Source organism: Mya arenaria, chromosome 1 (assembly GCF_026914265.1).
Source record: "Mya arenaria isolate MELC-2E11 chromosome 1, ASM2691426v1".
Classification (NCBI taxonomy): Eukaryota; Metazoa; Mollusca; class Bivalvia; order Myida; family Myidae; genus Mya; species Mya arenaria.
The window spans coordinates 54,153,183-54,175,217 of record NC_069122.1 but is presented as its reverse complement, the minus strand read 5'-3'; the positions used below and the strand labels follow the sequence as shown (position 1 = coordinate 54,175,217).

The window sequence follows — 22,035 nt, the reverse complement described above, 5'->3', positions numbered from 1 at the left end:
AAAACAATTCAATGCTTGTGCATGTAATGAACAACCCGTTTGTGTTTTCTCAGTTGAGTAATATGTCTGAGATGGACAGCTCTTTATATATTTGTTTTCCACATTATTTAAAAAGACCCATTGAAAACACAACAGTACAGTACTTAACTAACAAAGCTAATGATATCAGTGCTTAAATGAGAAGTATGTTCTTTAAGTAAAGTTTTCGGAATTTAATAATAAATTTCACAAAGCCAAGTGATCTATAAGAATTAGTCCGCATTATATCAAAAACTTTCAAAAAAAACACTGAATCAAGCATGTTTTCAAAAATTGTTGTTAGCAAAGAAATAAGTCCGAAATTATTGACAGATGACTAAAGTTGCTTCATAACTTCTAAGCTTGTGTAGTATGATAAAATGAACGTATTTTGTTAATATGGCTTTTAGACAGTAATAATTAAATCCTTTTGGTAAAAGGTCTATCTAATATTAAACTCATTTATACCAAAAATGCTTCAGCACTAGATTATGTTGACCACTGACCAACATGTATATAAATCACTTCTTCATCTGGTAATATATACATTTTAACAGTCGAATATTGTTGTAGAATAAGTGTATATATGTGAATGTTTTTCAATGTTTTGTTAATAAAAACACTCAAGATCTAACGTTATTTTCAGTAATATGCGATACTTAATACATTCATTAAACACGTTAATACATTATAATAATATTGCCGATCAATCGAAAATATATATAACTGGGATCTCCGAAAAATGCGATGTTTAAAATGACGGACGAATGCCCATAACTGAAGTCAACTTTTGTTATTAATTATTTTACAAATGTGACACATATCTGTTTTACTACTTTTATAATAGGTAACCACAATAACGTATTACAAAAGTAATCCTTACAGACACTAAAACACTCTGATATCTTCCATTTGTCTAAGTAAATAAAAGAAAACATAACAAACGATAATTGTGCCTCTTTTCAAACGGCATGAGTTATATCTTAGACGGATTGTTATGATAAAACTGATTTATCTTAATTAAGACGAGAACAATCGATCTCATTTGCTAATTATTAGTTTAGAATAGTATTTCCATCACCATTGTCTGTGCATTATGACAATGACAATCCTTTAAGAAAATTAACGACCACTTAAGCTTCCCAAAGATGAGTGAGAAGTCTGCAATCATTGACAAATGCAACAGCTCAATGACTGTTAAAACATTTTATATGCAGTTACTTGGATAAAATAATTCTGAAAACTTTTAAACACAAATCAATATAATAAGTTATAACATGTTGTTGAATTAAGATAACTATGAGACAAAAGGTAAAATAAGAAAAACAATGTTAAGGTGAATTTTGCGCTGGCATCGGTATTTATGTAAACAAACTACAGAAACAAGCTCAATAGCCAAAAGCCCGTTTAATGGCACAGGGTAAACGCCAAAGACATAGAACATAAAAACAAAAATTACAAACAAATCAGGAATCACATAATGCATAGTGCTTTGCGAAATTTATTCACACATTAACAAATTAAGGCAGAATTTTCCAACAATGCAGCAACGTCAATGTTACTCACGCATCCAGTAGTTGGTGTCTTTAGCTGTTAATATAAATCCTAGTTACACTAGCAACATACAGCGTCGAGCTTTCAAGTAAATAATCAAATTGAAGGTAATGTTTATTAAAACAAATCTTGTGTTTCAATCAACGGAAAAAATGCTTCGTAAGACACTTCAACTTTCAATGGTAGAAAGGTGTTAAAGTAGAGCAACACTGGATAAAAAAAACAATAAACTTACATGTGCGAATTACGTACAGATTTTCAATATTTTAAATAGAAAGTGTATTTCTATGAAAAAGTTTCGGATGGTTTAACTGTTGATACACAAGTTATACAAGTACACTATTTTCAATCAAGAGCTATATTATGACTCAAGGTAGGAAACATGACGTTTAATACTAATAAAAAGATCGGGATCATGATCTAGTAATTAATACGTGTATTTTGAAAAGATATTTCGCTCGTGTGTGCAATAATAGTTCTAAAAAACTTACAAATTAACGACTTGATGAAATAGCATCAGCTTTCAGGATAAAAATACTCGAAAGTCGATGTCAAACGACTACTTGATTATAGCGTTTAGGATAAATTAACCTCAAAACAGTCTAAGTATGTGGTTTTCAATAGAGTTTAAGATATATATCCGAGCAATTTATGATAACAATCACTACTGCTTCAACCAAAACCATAGACAATTAAACATGCCTTATATTTTATAAACAAAATGATGCTATCAACGAACATATATGCCCATTAGGTAACATACATTATAGTGTATTGACATAGACTAAGCTAAGAACGAACTGATTATTAATGTGATACAAGGAAATAAAATGCTGGACACATACTACTAAAAGTACTGCAAAAACTTATTTTTTTTATAAATGATCATTGTCGTTGATTACAGTTTAAAGGAAACTTTGTTGTTCACATTTCCGTTTTAAAAGGGCATATATTGCTTGATGAAGAGCTGTTTAATTCATATAAGAAACGCAAATGGTCAATTTCAACAATGCACATCGAAATACATAGTCGGCCAGTGTTTAAGATATACCGAGTTAAATTAACCGATATATTTTTAGAACTTGTTTAGCACCAATTACGAGAATTTTGTTTGCACTATGTCAACCAGTTTCGAATTTGAAAACAACAATGGATACATTTTCAATATGATATCAGACCAGTGTGTATCCGTAGAGCACGTGTTCACGTATGTTATGAGAACATGTTAACTTTTAACTCAGATTAGTTTCACCGGTAAATTCAACAATTTAATTGCACAATATTCAGTTATGGTTTTTTAAATGTTCTAAACATTATGTCCAGGTTCATGTGCATGCTACGTATATGATTGTCATAATTGCACTATATGTAGAACAAATGACAATCCAGCAGTTAAGTCCTACAATTCTACCCTAGTTGCTTCAGCACCATTACAATAGTCCCTATCCCAACAGCACGTACGTAGAGTACATCCACTTATCATATACTGTTTGGGTGTGGCTATACACTTAAAAAACTTGTCCATTCGTGTCACGTGACACGGTCTGTCAGTACACGTGCGTATCACAGAATCGTAATGCGTGACGTTGTCAAACATCCGGTACTGGACTTTCTGTAAATTGGTACAAACAGTCATTAAAACATTTTCGAATCTATTGATATACCTTAAACATATATAAATCAAGCGATAGACAAAAGATAAGGCATGCATTCAACATAATTGCACAAAGCATTGTCAATTTTTATAGTCCTTTTTTTCAACATTTAATATTTGTTTTATCCGATATTACGAGTTTAATCCCCGACTAAGATGATGTATTTTAGTTAAAAAGTAGTTAATTATTAAATGGTTACGGTTGTAAGTTGTTGCACACATACCATACACTTTTGGTTTCCACCTTTACAGTCGACCTTGGTAGCCTTGTAGTTATCTTCAGGGTCAAGGTCACAGTCGTGAGCGATACACTTCCAGCAGCGTAAACCACTCACTGAAACATATTTATAGTGTAATATATGTTTTATGATACTATGTATATACTAAGTTTTTTTCTTATTTTTGTATGCATTAAATTAGTCTGTCTTTGTTAAATAATTGAACAGAAGTTTATTCAATATAAATGCCATCAAACACTTAATATTAGCACATAAAAAAGTTAGATTTACAGATATTCTTGCTTTATAGAAATAAAGATCTTAATATCGGATAGTATGATTTTCACCATAAAAACACAATTGAAGTAGCGTTTGTTTTCAAATTTAAACTTTAAACATATTTAACTGAATATTTACGTTCAGTAATAAATCACTTCAATTTAAATCATATGGAGTTCTCTCTTCAGATCTTGACTTACTAGATATAAATCACAAATATGCTTTGATGTATATATATTCCACAAAAGGATGCTTTCGGACTAATTTTGGTAAGAAGTTATTAACTATTTTTCCCTTAAAATATGTGAACAGTCAAGCTGGCATAAAGGTAACCCTAAGATCTCAAAATCACTAAAAATGCCTATTTACTGAGTCTTTCTTGCTATATAGCAACAAATGATTTGCTTGATTTAAAAATAGTTAGAACCAAACACATGCGTACAAATATACTGACCTCTTTTCTGGTCCATATTTAGTACATAAAGCACAGACAAAACGTCAAACAATGTGGAACACAGTTGGGTATTATCCAGGTATATCATTACGATCCTTTCCTTTTTACCATCTCAATGCTTCAATAGCTTGATCACTTTTAAAAAATCAACACATAGATTTTGATTGTTAAATAACATGGCATTTATTTCATAGCACAACTACTGGCATTCGTTAATAGCGTTATTTCAATTTCTGTTTCCTATTACTTTTGTTTCTTCTTATACTTCTGATATTCCACTGACAACGATTAAAATCGGCGACAGTGACACTCGATGATAATCCTTGTCGCGCTGTGACTCTATTCTCTTCAATTATCTTTGCCAGTAAAGTTTGCTTGGCCTTATATCGGATATTGGACATACTATCAACTAGAGAAGAAGCAGAGTCTTTACAGTCGCTAAACGAGTTATCAAGAACCGCTGGGCGTTTTCCAATACCACTGGTGTTCGAAAATATCTCAATCAAAGCTGAATAACAGTATAAGTCTGCTGACACAAATGTGAGCATTCCAATGAGCTTCGGTTTAAGAAATCATGCAAATCAGATGCTGCTTATTTGTAATAAGCCCATTTCCTCCAATGGGATTATGGTTATTCCATGTATGTTATTTTACTTGAATCAGTCAAATTGAAAAGCAATTTGACATATTGACAAAAGGAGGTTTTGTCTGTAATTTTCTATCATCAGAAAATGTTAGAAATATTTATCGGACATTAACGCATGCTTTCGCTCCGTTTGATAATTGAGTTGAGACTACTCCATTATGTCTCTTACGACATTCGGAAGTAGTTTGTGCCATAATATCGTATCATTCCCGATATTTTAACTATTTAATTGCAAGTGTCAAAAACGACCTGAAAAAATATAGTTTAGATTAATGTTGTATTCATTTTTTTAAAGGACATCGTATAAGGTTATGAGCAGATCAAATGAACAATTTAACTTCGTAAAATGCTAATACTATTTTTGTAGATTATTAGATTCATACCAACTTGTAAATATTTATAAATGCTGGTAATAATCCCTTGGATGAAATTCATCACATAAATTGCTCGCAATCTAAGTGTCTCAAAGCAGCGCGAGACAATATAAACTGATAAAACTAACAATACAACTAACAAACTATTTATCAACCTCGTAAGAAAAAATAGTTTGTTGTAAAGGTAGATATTGTGAGGTTCTTTAGTAAATATTTATATGAATTATAAAATATGTAAACCAAATCAGACATTTACTAGCGTCAGTTTTAAATTACATTTTCTAGCAAGCAATGTAAACCATGTAATGGTCAAGTAATAGTGTGCCTTTAAAATTCTTCTCTACATATTTTCAAATACCAAACGCATATAAATACTACAGCAGATTTTTAACTGCATCAATTCAAATAACGCGAATGTGAACACATAATGTTTCACTTTACATTACAACGAACTGTGTACTGGCATATTCAATCGCTAGGCATATCTAGCTTTTCTCTTTAAAGCCGTACCATTGTGTTGCTTAACACTTCGATCAGCAGCCATTATGTTCTTTTTTACTTTTCAACTGCCACACATATTGTTGCTTAACATTTAATTCGAAATATTGTATATGTTTCAATCATAATGAGTTGCTAAACATTTAAATCGAAATTTATTCAAAGATTGAATTTTACCGCTTATATCCTAACGTTTCAGCCACAACTCACGTATTGTGTAGTAATACGTTTCAAATTCAGTGCTTTGGTTTTCTCTTAACGATAGAGTGTTTTTCAAGGAAAATTCAATCGCAAATAAATCACATTTTATCTGGTGTAACTTCTTTATCATTTCCAACGACGAACCGAAGAGTGCCCTTACGATCCTGCTGGTATGGCAAAGGAAGGCGTGTTTATTATTGCATTAATGAGCTGTGCGTGACTTCTACTTTGTGAGCTGAGCAATTCTGTGAAATTATATTGACGACCTGTTACATTTGATCAAATAATTTGCGGTAAATTATCAAGCTGCAGTTCTCTTCGGCAAGAAATAGCACGAGATAATGTTTCGGATGTTGAAAATTTGTTCGTATGACCAAGAATTTTTTTTAATAAATTGGAGTTACTTTCATTGCATATATACATACACGTTAAAGTTGAGCCCCAAACACTGTTGTCAACAGACATGTGGTTTATTTGTGCCCCTTTCTTTAGACTGCACACTGGCACCGAGTTCCATCATCCGTACGAGAGTGGACGTTTGACTTGATTAAAGCTATCGACGCGAATTCTGGCCGTTTCAACCAGAAAAACTAATTAATACCCGTTTATATGGTATACATTCACCTCGGGGGCAAATATATCAAAATGGGTGGGGGCGGGCAAATTTATGGTATTTTGGAATAATTGATACGGCAATTGAAAAAGGGATCTGTTTTTAAAAGCAAATAATTGTTTTTGAAATCAACATTTAACTAAAGCTTACAAACTCAAGCTTTTATAAATGACAAATGATTGAAACATTATCCAGAAGAACTGTGCACAGAAGGTTGAAAGACCTGGACTAGTGCTCATACACGCGATATTAGATATCAACACAGTAGGACTGCGGACATAAAGTTACAACTTACAAGCGATTTCCCAAATTGATTAACAAAAACAGCATTTTCTTTCTCAGCAACTTTATTTCACGTAAGAGTGGCTGGTGTTAGAGATCAGAAATGAACGTCAACACACTCTAAAACATCAAGAATGTAACGACGACAATTTCCGGCAGTTACGAAGCTACTAAAACTACTGATGATCCCTTATTATATAGACATTATATAAAGTGTACAGCTTTCTGCTCGTTGTTTCGTATTTTTTAATCACAATAGATAAAAATCCTTTTGATTGTGCTCAGACTTTGTTTGTATTGAATTAGAAAAAAAGTTATACTGAAATCTATATTAACCATGATATACAATAGCAATCAGCAGATACTTAGCATTTTTGTCTGCAAGTAGCCATGATTGTTATTAAGTGGGGCTATTTTGCCAATGTGATTATTTACTTGCAGGAAATATCTCTAAATTCATACTTTATTTCCCGAAGGAAATCCATTAAAACATTTGACGTTGCATACTAACTTTGGAATGAATATGAATCGCGAATAGTCTGTAAAAACAATGGAATTATAAGCGATGTATGGGTCTCCCTAAATACAGGACTGACGTCTTACGTCGAAACAAGCATTCAAATGTGAAGATAATAATATATTCTTGACGCTGGCAGTTATATACAAATTATGTATATGAATTAAAGCCACGATGCACTTCTATTTTAGCTTTTTATGTTTAGAAATGAAGATCAAATGAATCTAAATATCCGTCTTAGTGTGGGATGTTTGCCAAAATGCCATTTTGTGCCCTTAAAATTATGGCAATAAACTGCGTAAAGCATAATTATGACGTTTTGGTGTTTAAGTGTAAAGAACGAGAGTATAATTAAGACTTCACTTAGCTCGCTTTGTTTCCTATGTTATGGATGACATAATGTTCTCTAGGAGTACGTTGCTGTACAGTGTGGGCTTTATAAGCAAGACAACGACATTGGTATGTTTAAGTAGACTTACACGCTTTTGACAAGTTTCTGAACTTACTTCAATATATTTAATACATTTCGCAGACTCTAATTCTAAAATAAATTCTGAAAGCATTCAAACCTTCAATTTTGTATTAGTTCAAATAGCTGGAAGGGAGATCGATCGAAATACAAAAAAAAACATTGTTACGGTTTTTGTCGATTTCGTTGTACCTAGTTTTGCCACCTATCCGTCAGTTTTTGACAATGTATTCTAACGCGAATATTATTGATATTCTTGTTTTTCATCGCCCAAATTTCTATGATGGTTAAATAAGGTCCTTTAAATTGTCTTTATCAACGAACGTGTCTGAATCTGATTTTCTGTTTTCACTGACCAATCTAAAACGATATCCTAAACATGAACTGCTAACGATATTTTAATAAAGTATTTGTGGCGTTTTGTGGCTGGTCGGTTGCGTGTCTGATAGGCACCTAAAATGTTCAACGTTAAGATTTTTAGAAATTGAATCAGCGCTTTTGCTAGTGCATTGGAACGTCCATAATCATCCAAACCGTAAAAAGTGTCCCCATGACCCGAAATCATGTCAACGTACATATGACTTTTGTTTAACTGAAAATGAACGAACGACCCACAATGAATCGACGAAAAATATGTAAATCGCCTTTACTATTCTTCAGAAAAACTAATAACATATTTATACTAACAGCTTTTATTATACTCGTGAAATTGTACACACCAAAATTCATTTATTACCAAGAAATTGCAGAATGGTGTATCGGTCGCTGATGTGTCATCTGCACCTGTCTGATCTGCTAAGACAAGCTTGCCGGCTGAGATATCTTCTGCCAATTGCGATATTGTATTATGCAGATCGATAAGTTTGATTGAAGTTTCCTTATGCCGTTGGATATAGTTTCAATTCGAAAATGACTGCTTGATATTACCGCAATATTGCAGACGGATAAAAAAGTCTTGGCAGTAATCTCCATTGACGAGCGAGAAGACATCGTAACAACTAGGCCATATCCGGTAAGCTCGGGAAAAGGCGATTGCGTTACAAATGACTCAAAAAGATGAAATACTCGCTTAAATAATATGATTTAATTTTCAAAGAAATTTGGGGCGGCGCAATCCACCAAGAGAATGGAACCAAATTTATACCTTGTTTTGTAGTTCTCAACTTGATATCTGTCCCATAAGTACTTAAATGTCTATATCAATCCAATATATTGTATGAATATTGCTTTATTTCCTTATTCCTCCTCACGTAAACAAATAATACCTGCAAATTTGAATGCAGACAAATTCACCGTTTAATGTTCCTGATGTGTTAAGCATGTAAACACTGGTTTCCAGAATTGTTTTGAGCTCGAATTGGCAGATTGGACAAAAGGCAGACGGAATGCAATCAGATAAATATATCTTTAAAAATATTTATTATTTATTCCGTGACAATAGCATATCCCTTCGTATCCCATTGATTTCATTCAAAGGAAAGTAAAGCACAATATTTACTGTTTTGCAAACGTTTAAAGTGCATCCATACTGAAGGTCAAATTTATTTCGTTGTTTTATAACACTGCTGAGTACGCATTCACGTGTTCGAAAGAAATTTGCTGAGTTTTTTCCAATGATGTATGCATATCAGGAAGCTTTGAGCTCTATAACGTGTCAATTTCACTGTTTCTGCTGGCTTCGGTGGAGCACCATATGTTCATTTTAAATACAATTTAAGTTGCTTTAACAACCTCTCTTAGACTTTAAAGGGATTTGCGCAGACAGATTATTACTGAATAGTATAGCTAGTGTTGTTAGAGGTTGCTTATTCATAACAGTGATATTTGTTTCGAATGGGAGAGTATAAGTGTGTTCCTCTTCCGTGTATATTTTGGCTTCTAGCTTGGCGTGAAATACCGGAATTGAACAGTTTCAGACTTGAATGTAAACATTTCAATAGTGAAATGAAGTAATTAGATATTGGTTTGCGATAAATACCATCCCGAATATTTAGTTTATATGTATATATATCTGTGGTATTGTGACGTTGTGTGTTTCAAGTTATATAAGGCATTGAAAAGTGTATCACTAAACAGGGTATCGTTAACATATTGGCTGTTAGGCTTTCCATTAACGCTACATTGTATTGTTTAAAGATATAACATGCAGACTAGTCCCACAAACAGTTCAATACATTGTGTTGTTGTGGTCTTGTTGGTTAGGTTTGCGGTTGTGAACATGTGACTCAAGAACAAGATGTTGGTCTATCTGATTTGTCGAGTATGAAGGTAGCCGATCGACACATATATCAAGTTGATTGTACAAGTAAGTAAAGATTGTGAAAGTAATGTATTGGACACTATTCAATTAGTGATCAAAACACCTACAGCGTGATTTAGTTGCAGGCGTTGAAGTGTTCAATATAGATATTTGCGCAGAAATGGTACTTTCTAAAAAGTTTGCTTCAAAGGATAAATTAAAATATATATACATTCAAACTGTTATATGTTGATGAATAATGCAATTTTAGTTAATTATTTCACGTTTAAGTAAGCATCACGCAGTTTCCATTTAAATAATACCAACATTTTATTGGGGCATCAAAAATAATTAGAGTAAGTGTGAGTAAGCGACAAAAGATTCGTGTATTCTTCTTGGCACGGATGTCTAATCAAAATGGATAAGACTGTAAATATGTCAATTTTATGTCCTTTGAACTGGATGAATTATATGATCAAGATAATCTCGTGACATACACAATATGATCGGTTTTATTCGATTAGACATTCGAACATCATGAATGATACTTTTAACGATGAGTGATTTCACTACCATAGTTTTCTGTTAATATCTATGTTAGAAGTGAACATAATAGTATTATTCTTGTGTGTTGAAGTAATTTCCATTTCAATGTACATGATTTTACAACAATACAATATCGTTTCCACAGTGCTTTATTAGTCATATTTGCGGAAAAGTGTGGATCCATGATGTCCATACACTTGTATAGGGTTTCATTGTTTCCATTTTCAGTTTCATGCCATCTCGATTATAACCCAGCGATATATCGGCACTGTCATGTGCCTTCGAGTGGTGTAAAAGTTTTTACTTATATGAGTAAACAAGCGTATTAAATCGTTTTGTTTTTTCACTTTTTTAATTTGTTTTCGTATTTCTTTAAGCTTTATTGAAATCAAATAAATCAATCAAACAATAAATGCCAGGAACCTGTCAATTTTATTGAAGCTTTGAAGACATATTTACTTTGTGCATATGCTGGGTTTATTATTCGTATAGACATCCTTGACACTGGTACCCTAGGCGCATTGTCAAATGACACAACTTCTGTGAAAATATTTAATTGATGTGATTCATTAATTCATCACAACCGGCTAATAGTTTGAACTTATTTCATACAAACATGTAATGCAACCATGGGATAGACGATGTGTAATCACCTTTACAATAAAGGTTCTAAATATAAACTAAAAAGACATGGAAATAATAATAGTTTATAAGAAAAAAACTCTTATGAATGACAAACTTGTGTTTATATATAAATAGACAAGTGTAAAATATATGTTTTTATTATTGCCATCCCCTCAAGAACGTATTATTTTCCTCATCACGGAGTTTCATGGCTTCATTGTATGGTGTGAAACTTAAACTCAATCCACAGGAAGTAAGTACTTTTATAATTAAAATGAATCAGATCCCACGTGTTTAATCATTGTTAGGATTTCATTGAACTAGTGCATTCTTTAAGGGTGATTTAGTAAAATATAACTGCTGGTAACAGTGTTCATAAAATTTTTGTTCAAACATGGATTCTTTATTATTTTCACTAAAGTTATGTTTCCTTCTGGTTGTGGCTGTTTACGCGCAAGGTACCTCTGTGTTTCGGTTTACTCTGGGGCTTGAACCAAAATAATTATAATATGTATAAAAGCATATCAGTTTTGGTGTTAAGATTAACTGTAGGGCTTGTTTCATACAAATAACAATACGTATAGTACAGATTTGTTGGTGTTTAGTTTAGTTCTTGACTTGTTTCATACGAATAACAATGTGTATAGTACAGCAGTTTGGGTCTATAGATTAACTCTTGGGCTTGAAATATACGAAAATCAATAAGTAGAGCAATACGGGTATGGTGTTTAGATTAAATCTTAGGCTTGAATCATAAAAATAACTATCTTGGGCTTCAATTATAAGAATAACAATCTGTGTCTTCATAATAATATGTATTATAATGATAGCAAACATGTCTCTATTTACTGTGATGATTGAATCGAAATAAATCTAACAATAATTATAAAACATTATTAGTAGTTAATGTGGTATTTCTATACAGGAATATGATTACACTTTAAACAAATAACAATGATTCAAATGCATCAGTATTGAGAATACTTGAATGACAGGTACATGCTTTCGCTAGGATGTACAAGTAAACTTAAAACATGTTTTCTGTTTTCAGACAATATAATACAAATTGAATTTCGAAGGATATCCGAGAGTCGACCAGACAAACCACAAATAGTCACTGAGCTACTTGTTGACTATTTAAGTAATGATACATTCGAGATAATGTGTAAGTTGAACAACGTGACTGACTTGAATACTCTGGCATTGTTAATCCTGTGGCAGTTAAATGGTCCTTTAAACATTCGAATGCAGAATGATGATCCATCAGATACAGAAACATACCGGAAACCCAAGTTGAATTCAAATGTTACTAAGTGGACGGCTGTTGGTCGCTTTGACAATGTAACACGTAATAATCGCAACACAACACTTGGTGTGTCTCGGCCGGTGTCCTCATTTACTTGTACAGATTCCAGGTTGTATAAGTGTTATGTACAGTACATAAACTCAGATATGAGTAATCGCGTTGTATTTTTAGGCAAGGAACTTAAAGTACAAGGTAAGAAAGTCATTTGCAATTAATAGAATATTTTTCCGCTCAAATTACATATCAGTGTGTAAAACATAATAAAAGTATTTGTGTAAGTTAGACTCGTATCAGAAAAGTTTCCTTTATAGTATATGAAAGCTTTCCAATAGGCTAAAGTGTACTTAAAACATAGGATAAACATCATGTGTTGATTTTTCGAATTTGAATGACTTTTATACTATGCATATATGAAGGAGTTATAATAAACATTTTGGTACTTTCCCAAAGAGAAATATGTCATAAAGTTTGCCGGTTTGAACGTATTGTGCTGGTCTTAACGACATTTGATAAATGTTGTTTAATTCCTAGCAACTCACCATAAATTAATAATCCTTATGTTAATAACAAATAAATATTCTTTTTAATGGGCTTTTTTCTTTATTGAAATCCAGCATGTCAGAAAATATCATGGCATGTTGTCATCGTGTTTGGCACAAGTTCATATAGTAGCTTTAGATTTGGGGAATTCAGCATAGATTGAAATATCAAATAAACGATTTTGTGCTTAGCTTAAACACATTTGGTTCCAATTGATACATGTTGTGTTTAGAAAATTCATTTTTATTCTTCAGTGACACCTTCGAAAATCACAAAACAAATCTTTGAAGCAAGCGGAGATGGAGAAACTTTACTTTCTGAATTAACAAACTCCACTACAATTGTCCATGTGGGTCAAAAATTACGGCTACAATGCACGGCCAACATCGGGTCTTTTAACTCATCAGTGAATATTGTCTGGATGAAAAGTAGCATGGATAATGATAGCCAGCTTGTCCCTTTTACCTCTGGTAAACAGATAGTCGGGGAACCGAAGGCTTTTGGTAGTTGTGAGTTAGAAAAAACTGACTCTATATTGTACAATGTCAGTCAAGAAGATGCTTTAAGAACATCGGGAAATAGTTTTCATGTTCAGTGTTACGTTCATATTACGTCGATAGACTGGAAAACACCTGAGCAACACAGACCAAATTTTACTTTTGTTGTCCGTAAGTTCTAGAAATTATAACTTATATAATATATATATTTATAATTTGTTTATTTCCATAATTTATGTCGTCTGCTTGTATAAATGTCTTTTATTTTCGCGGCATTGGTACCTTAAATTGTTACCATTGATTGTTGAAAGGTATGTCTGAACCGTTCTTGCAGATTTGAATGATGGAAACATGGATAGTCAAAATACAACTAAAGCTGAGGGTACGTATAAATGCAAAATGAAAACAAATATAATTGTTTTGATTATTTCCGAAGAGTAACAAAATATCAACCTATATTATACTTTTATTAAGCATTTTGATAGTATTTACTAAATTTATTTTCAAAACAATATTTATATGAAAATAAACTACAGAAACATTCCCAGTAGCCGAAAGTTCAAATATAATCCCCGGGTAAACGCCAAAGACATATAACACAAAAAACAAGTTATTGTGAAATTTGTAGTACCCGTCCATTTACTATAATAATACATTTTATATATTGATTTTACTTTAAAATAGTTAAAAACATTTGCTTATAATCATGTTTATTTTTATCTTATTCATTTATATTAATTTAACGTTTTCTAATGTACCAACAATCACTGTCTAAATGCTGCTTCATTAAATTTCAGTTTCTGTTTTGATACAGAACACATTAAATAAATACTTAATAACACTAACAGTAAGTGTTTATTTACCTAAGTACTAATTGGCCGATAAGAAACGGTTGGAGTTAACCACTACACCTGTTGTTTTATTCTCGACCTGATGGTTTGTTTCAATCCTGGCACTGAAATGCACTTTGGATGGTCAAAATGTTGAGCTGTAAAATGAAGAAAATAGTTTAAATCTCACGTAAATTTATATTTTCTTTACCGTTCCCTTATTTTAGACATGTTATAGGCAGTATGTTGTTTGTGAAACTTTGTGTCGTTGTTTCAAGTGTCTGAATTCTGGATTTTTGTCTTGCTATTCTGTTTTGTTGCTTTTTAGCTTTGACCCTGCGCCATTGATCGGGGTTCAAACAATAGACTGTTTGTCTTGTTCCTGTAGTATTTGCATAAAAATATTGATAAAACAATGTAAAATATTAACCTATTAAAAGCAGTTGACAAATAATGAGCTTTTTACAGTTGTCTTGATTCGTTTGTGACGCAAATCAAGTACTTAAGGTATGTTAAAGAATATTCAAACTGTTAATTTCAAGGAACTCAACTTCGTCAGAGTATATTTCATTACAAAAGAAATGTTGGAATCGACATTAATATGTTCTACATGTAAAGCGTTTAAGATGGAAACTTCACCACATGCATCATATTTTGTTATTATTACTTTTGGTGGTGAAATTAATAAATAAAATTATAAACAAACTACACACACACCGAAATATCCTATATAATCTACTATTATTTCAGAGTTCATCGTTATATTAGGAATTATTGGAGGCGTTTGTGCTTTGGTTATTTTTGGAGTTGCCGGGATTTTCCTGAAGAGAAAGTTCTCCAATCCAGGCTCTCCTAAAGCTGGTACGTGGTTTGTTTGTCATTTAAGGAATGAATTGCGGGGTTGATGTCATTATCGCGGTATGAACGCAATTATGCTGGGCTAAGTGTGTGGAGTCTGAAGGACTCAACGCGTACTTTGACCTACCCAATTGCGTTCATATCCCCGATAATGACATCAACCCCGCAATTCATTCCTTATATTTACACCAAAAATTCATTATTTTATTCAAAAAACGTAAAAAAATACTTCGTTTCATTTGGGATTACCTTTCAGTAATCCTTTTTTACCCATTCTGTAAATGGGACGACCCGACTGTTACCTGTCAAATAACGTCACAAAAACGCGGGAAAAGATCAACCACTTGAAATCACTTTTAAACGTAAACTTGAAACACTTTTGGCAACAAAACGTTTTAAATATAATAACTAAGCACTTTTGAAAGTGTTGATTTATATTTTACGGGACTTGCTGACCCAATACAACCAATAAGAAGAACAATAGCTTTCATGTATATTGTTATGCGCTGAATTGCGATCCGAACATATCCGAAGATGTTGCGTTCATCGATTGATGAACGCAGTTGCCGAAAGGCAGTTCATTTAAGGAATGGAAGTTTAGGTGTAAATATATGTTTGTATTTTTTTCATATAGCGCAATATGTATATTTATAGATCATATTAAAACATATACATTATTATATTCAAATTTCGGAAAATATGCTTTCGTCTACAGCATAAATTATCGTTCAAACTCTTATCTACAATTATATTTTATTAATTAAAAAAGGTTTTAATACAACTACCTTACGCACTCTGTAATCTGATTTAATCACTTATCACTACAATTTCGTGTTAGTGTTTAGTATCATTTTTTTTATTGGGACACTCTTGCACGTACAATACAAACATATGCAATCATGTGTTATGAAAATACACTATTTCAGATGAAAAGTCTGAGGAAACCAGTCAGTGAGTAATATATAATTGTATGGTTATTAACCTAGATTTTACAGTTAATTAATAATTTAAGGAATAATTACATCATCAATGAAGACAAATACTTGAAAATACATGTATGTTTGACATTTGATTCATAAATATATCTTTAAGATACCATTTACCTTTAAGTCGCCCGGATGAAACAAATATATCGTTAGCAAGAGTCTCTGAAACACCAGCAGAAAGAGGTAACGTTGGAATTTAAAAAGAAAACTTTTTGCACCTTTTTCGAACAAACTGCACAAACGATTGACAATGTATATTTTGTATCATACCAAACAAATTGTACGAAATGATTAGGAGATCTAAAACATTTACACTTTGATAATTCGGCTAAGTTAGTCAATTATAGTTGTTTTGAAGTAAACTTTCTCATATCAAACAAACATTCTGAACTCTTCGGCCATTTGGATAAAACAAATCGTATGTATATGGACGGTTTACAATGTCGAATCCCTGCAAGTAGATCGCGAAGTAATGCAGCAGTTAAACTTAATGACAAAATTCTTTGGAATCTTAATTGTGTTTGTAATAACACACTTCACTGGCAATCAATTTAAACTTAAATCAACAAATACAAGCTAAAACACTACATTTATTTAATGATATAAATTAAAATATTACGAACTACTTAAACTGATGTACCGGCATATATCCGAGGTTGTTTTCAATATAAATGGCCGAAGAGTTCCGAATGATCCTAATTTATAGATAATTTGTATATTTTAAATGAATGTTCTGTTATTTTCTGACAATCTAAATTACGTTTGTTTCCTTTCAGACGAATTTCATAACATACAAAGACAGTAAGTACTACTTACTACACGGTCTTATCTAATAAAATTTCCATTTGATATTGGCATCCGACATTTTTTTTCATTAGAAGAAACTTTTGATATTAAAGTCTGTAAACACTACTAACTTTTTAAACTATCACTGAAGGCGAACGCATTAAATATACGTGTTATTTTACCATTTTGCATCTTTTTAATTATCATTTTGCATACTATACTGGGTTAGTTCCATTGTAGCATAGTTAACCAATTTAACGTTCCTTTTACTTCGATTGTAGACGAACCGAGCAACCTACATACTCCTTCAAGACAACGGAACCGTTACAATACGAAGAGTTAGGTACGAGCGAGAATTCAAAACTATTCACAGAAATAGGTAGCGTTTGGTAGTAGATATTGTCCAGTTAGTTGTTAACAAAACTGTATATTTACACTAAGGAAATGCTGTGCAAGTATAAGATAACACTTTTAGGTTAGGTACATGAACATTAAACTTGCATTGATGGAAACTCAGTCCATGATAGTAAAACTTATTACAGGAATATATTACATTTATTGTCATGTCTGGACGGTCTTATCCGGTAGTGTTTACCGATACTGGACGTTAGAAAAATGTTCATAATACCCTCTTCGTATATCTTATTATATATATTACAATCGGAAAGAAGAATAAAATTTATTTAGCACATCCATTTTTTCAGAACGTAATCATTGATTAATGTTTTGTTTCAGATTGTGCGATATACCAAAATATGTGTAACTAAAAACTGTCAAAAGGCTGCACCAGTTTCGTTTTAATTTCCTATACCAGACGTGAGACATTCATGTTTAAATCAAACATGGACAATTTTGACCAGACACTAAATAATTCATTTTAAGTGTATTTAAAAAAAACTTTTGTCATCATACAGAAAACATGGAGGAAATGTATTATTTACATCTCTTTTGTTTTGTACTCGTTCTCCTCTATTTCAAATATATCATTCTTTTACTTATTATACAATAAATAGTGCAATACACATCACTTTACTCGATATTAGTTTTCTAATAAATACTTTTTCTTCTAGTTTTGATAGAGGGTCGTTGTGGTAAAATGAGTGGCCGAAATTAGATTGCCATTTTATCAAATGGCTTTTTAAAAGCAAAAATAACAATGACTGTGAAAAAGGTATTTATGAAAAGTATTACGGAGATTGCGATAAACGTTAAGTATGACAAATGTTGTGTTTATTTGTTGTTGATTTTTAGAGCTTTGTCTTTGTGTGTCTTTGTCTTCAGTAAATTGTTTTTATCCATTAATTATTATTTCCTCCTTTAAGACCTGAAACTCGATTTTTCCTAAACGTTGCCTGCAGGATCCATACCTTAGACAACACGAACAATATAGGTCATTTACCAAGTCAATTCAACTGTATCTCTGGGGTAAGGGTTAACTCGAGGAGTGGCTCAAATTTGGTGTATAAACTGATAAGGAGCATCCATCTTTTGTTTATATATCCGATGTGTAGCATCAGCTGAAGTTCTTCTATGGCATGGCTTCTCATCATTAACCAGATGTCTTAACTGTCTAGTGTATAGTATATATGTAGGATATGTCCCTAATTGCCAATTCAACGAGTTCAGGAAATATGTTGAATAGCGTTTGATTGGCGAGTCCATTCACATATCTTTTGGACAAGTTAATTAAAGTGTGTCTCATATGACGAGTGTCAGATTTGTGTAGGCACATGCTTTTTTCTCGGTAGAGAATAGCAAAACCGAGCTACCAGTTTCACCTACGGTGCTTAGTAAGCAAACACCACAAAGCAATGCTATTTTCCGCGTTAAGTGCCTAACAGGAATGAAGTGAAACCAAAGATATCTCCGATCGTTTCAAATTCAAGTTATAAGTATAATTTATACGCAGATAATATTCATGCAGACATGCAGGCGTATACTCCTAAATACAATATAATCATCTTGGATAAAATAATATTAACCGCTCTAAAAATAGATATACATAAGATGTTATAAATAAATTATTGACAGGTGGATAAATTACTTTGAATGTAATCTAAATGATCTTTTAATAGACACAATTTTGTTTCGGAAATATTATTCGATATTTTTTCATGCATTGTCAGAAATAAACCAGATTAATCCAGAGATGCCAACAAATAAAATTATTATAAGGAATAGCAAACACATTATAACAAGACAACACGCAAAACATGAATAGCACTTTTTGTTAAGATTACCTCAAACACTATCAACTTAGAGTCTGTATCCTACAGGCAATGCAAAATCATAAAAGGCTTGTTTTTAGATTGTTCTCAGAATACGCCAAGCACAAACTTACAACCAAATAAATGAACAATTGAAACTGGTACTACAAGATGAAAACTAAATATTAGTTCAATGACCTTAATCTAAACATCACATTATAGATTTTACAATGAAGTTACCCTAGTGTATTTTAAAACAAATAATATAAATTATACCTACTTATTATTTTTACAGTGTAAACTCTCAAACTCAGTTTGTCTCGATTATAAAGAACTTCGATAATAATCCTAGTAATTCGATGAATTTAATTTTAAAACCATCAGTTTTGTTCTCTTTAAACAATCAGAACTTGAAACAATAAAACAAATAATACTGCCAATATGTGTTTGTTATATTGAGCATGAAAAATGCACCACTTTGCCCAATTTGAAATAATTTTTGAACTATGTCAGTTAAATGGCTCTTATGTACGACAAAATAAACGTCCATGAAAAGAAATGTCATCTGTTGAATTACTACTTGAATGCATAAGGAAACTTTTACTTACTCTCTACCCATTTGTATCTATTTTTTTCCAAAAACACTTACAATGGAAAAATAGATAAACTGCTATTTGCTTTGGTAGCCATCACTACAGACATTGTTTTACAATGGAACTGTTATCAGCTAGGGTGTGTGTAAAGGATATTCTACTCAGTGGGACCATACCATGCGAAAGCGAGGCTCGAGATCGGTAGGAACTCACTGAGGGTGTATTTCAATTACACCTCCAGCTAATAACATTATATATAATTTTTTCACCGAGTACCTTTAATTAGTAAGACATACATAAAGTGTTCTCTACTACACGTATACACTACAATAATAATTTAATTGAAACCTTTATAAATTTGCTACAATTTCAGTAATACTAGGGAAATGCTTAAGAGACGCAATTTATGGAGTGACCAAAACATCCGGTTTTGACACTTAACTTATTGATACATGCATCGCTACTTATGTAGCTTTACGTCTTAAACATATAATCATGAAAAATGTACATGTATTAAGATGTTTACCGATAATTATTATTGTTTTCTACATGAACAGTGTACATCAAACACGCTTATCAACAAATGTCAATAGAAAACTGTTTAAAATATTGTCATAGTCTATTTTTATTCAAACCTGAATCATATGCTTTTTTTGTTCTTATCATAAACGTCGAATTAAGTGCGTTAAAAAACACCTATATCTTGCGTTTATAAAGTATGGGATAGCTCATATTTGTAAATACCAATAAAGAGGTTTTGTCGTAAAGAAGGCCATAGCATTATGCTTTGTTACTAATAAAAATGACACAAATGAGTATACTTCGATAGCCGTTTACAATGAACCTTACGAAAACTGATCACAGATATTTCTTCATGATCCTCTGGGACTTATGGATTTTCCTAATATGTTTGTTAATTGGCAACTTACCTGTAATATTACTGCGAGATAAATTAGAGTTACCATTATTGTGTCATGTCTATGAGAAATACAATTGTAACATGTTCACGACATCGCCCTAAGGTGCATAGCTCATTGTCTCGTGATGTGAGACCATAAAAGGCCAATGCCACAATTGAAAGGCAAGACAGACGGCTGATGGCTTCTTCATTACAAAGGCAGTATTTTGAATTAAGCGAGCCCAAATTCACAATACCAAGCCAACATGCTATTCCCAACCATGTAACAAGGTCATCGCCTTGTAATTATTCATAATGAAAAAGCACCAGTAAGTTTGTTCAGTTAACCCAAAGCCAGTTTTTGTTATTGGTTAGGTAAGACACACCGAATGTCAGAATGAAAGCGAAAATATTTGGTATTCCTCAAAACATATTTAACTGCAGCTACTTGCATAATGCAAGTTAATTCTTTAGTTTGGTCAACATTAGTCGAAACGTTATCGTGCGAAACTTGGGACTGCCGTTACACTTTCAAATAAAAGCGGTTGCATAGGACCTCCCGAAACACAACTTAACTTGTGACATGGCAAGACGACGGTAAGGATAGCACCTGGGTATCAGGATCGGTACGTATGACAAGGCAAGACGAGAGTACGGATAGCACCTGGGTATCGGGATCGGTACGTATGACATGGCAAGACGACAGTTAGGATAGCACCTGGGTGTCGGCATCGGTACGTATGATATGGCAAGACGACAGTAAGGATAGCACCTGGATATCGAAATCGGTACTATGACATGACAAGACGACAGTAAGGATAGCGCCTGGGTATCGTGATCGATACTATGACATGGCAAGACGACAGTAAGGATAGCACCTGGGTATTGAGACCGGTAATTATGACATGGTAAGACGACAGTAAGTATAGCACCTGGGTATCGGGATCGGTACGTATGACGTCTGTTCCGTGTCGCAATATATTATTTTCTAAAGCTCTGCCTTAGTAAATGGTTCATTTTATTAAATGCTCGTATACGTTTGAAGTTTTTCTTTGTTCTCTTTATAGGCCATCTTCCATTCAATCAAGTACATGTACATAATAAGATAAAGGTACATTTATTAAAAGGATGGACCCCAAAAGGAACCATACCTCTTCCAAAGAGTCGGATATATTTTAACGTATTGCGATACATTACGAAAAAAAGAAAGGAAATAAAACATACCACATAGTTGTGAATCGTTAATGTTTGTCAGATTTTTCTTTTCTTCTCATTTGTTAGTAAACTGCAATAATCACACACACACAAATTGAAATTCGAAATAATTTTATCACATCAAATCGACATT

At 32.4% G+C, this 22,035-nt stretch overlaps 2 protein-coding genes across 2 annotated transcripts; one reads left to right on the top strand and one right to left on the bottom strand.

The window, feature by feature from the left end:
- Positions 1-2,971: 2,971 nt before the first annotated feature.
- LOC128228021 (uncharacterized) lies at positions 2,972-4,193 on the bottom strand. Its single transcript, XM_052939045.1, has 3 exons — positions 4,178-4,193; positions 3,451-3,560; positions 2,972-3,184 (listed from the first exon to the last, which is right to left on the bottom strand). The coding sequence occupies exons 1-3, from the start codon at positions 4,191-4,193 to the stop codon at positions 2,972-2,974; spliced, it is 339 nt and encodes a 112-aa protein (XP_052795005.1).
- A 7,343-nt stretch (positions 4,194-11,536) lies between these two features.
- LOC128209814 (uncharacterized) lies at positions 11,537-18,154 on the top strand. Its single transcript, XM_052914081.1, has 10 exons — positions 11,537-11,644; positions 12,238-12,684; positions 13,287-13,700; positions 13,864-13,911; positions 15,110-15,220; positions 16,144-16,168; positions 16,328-16,386; positions 16,980-17,004; positions 17,271-17,332; positions 17,725-18,154. Exons 1-10 carry the CDS (start codon positions 11,581-11,583, stop codon positions 17,754-17,756), a joined length of 1,287 nt encoding a protein of 428 aa, XP_052770041.1. The 5' UTR covers positions 11,537-11,580; the 3' UTR covers positions 17,757-18,154.
- The last annotated feature ends 3,881 nt before the right edge of the window (positions 18,155-22,035 follow it).

Coding starts and splice junctions, on each gene's coding strand:
- LOC128228021 (XM_052939045.1), bottom strand. Junction 3,185..3,450: donor GTGGAAACCAAAAGTGTATG/GTATGTGTGCAA, acceptor ACCAATTTACAG/AAAGTCCAGTACCGGATGTT.
- LOC128209814 (XM_052914081.1), top strand. CDS start 11,581: ATGGATTCTTTATTATTTTCACTAAAGTTATGTTTCCTTCTGGTTGTG. Junction 12,685..13,286: donor CAAGGAACTTAAAGTACAAG/GTAAGAAAGTCA, acceptor TTTATTCTTCAG/TGACACCTTCGAAAATCACA. Junction 15,221..16,143: donor TCCAGGCTCTCCTAAAGCTG/GTACGTGGTTTG, acceptor ACACTATTTCAG/ATGAAAAGTCTGAGGAAACC.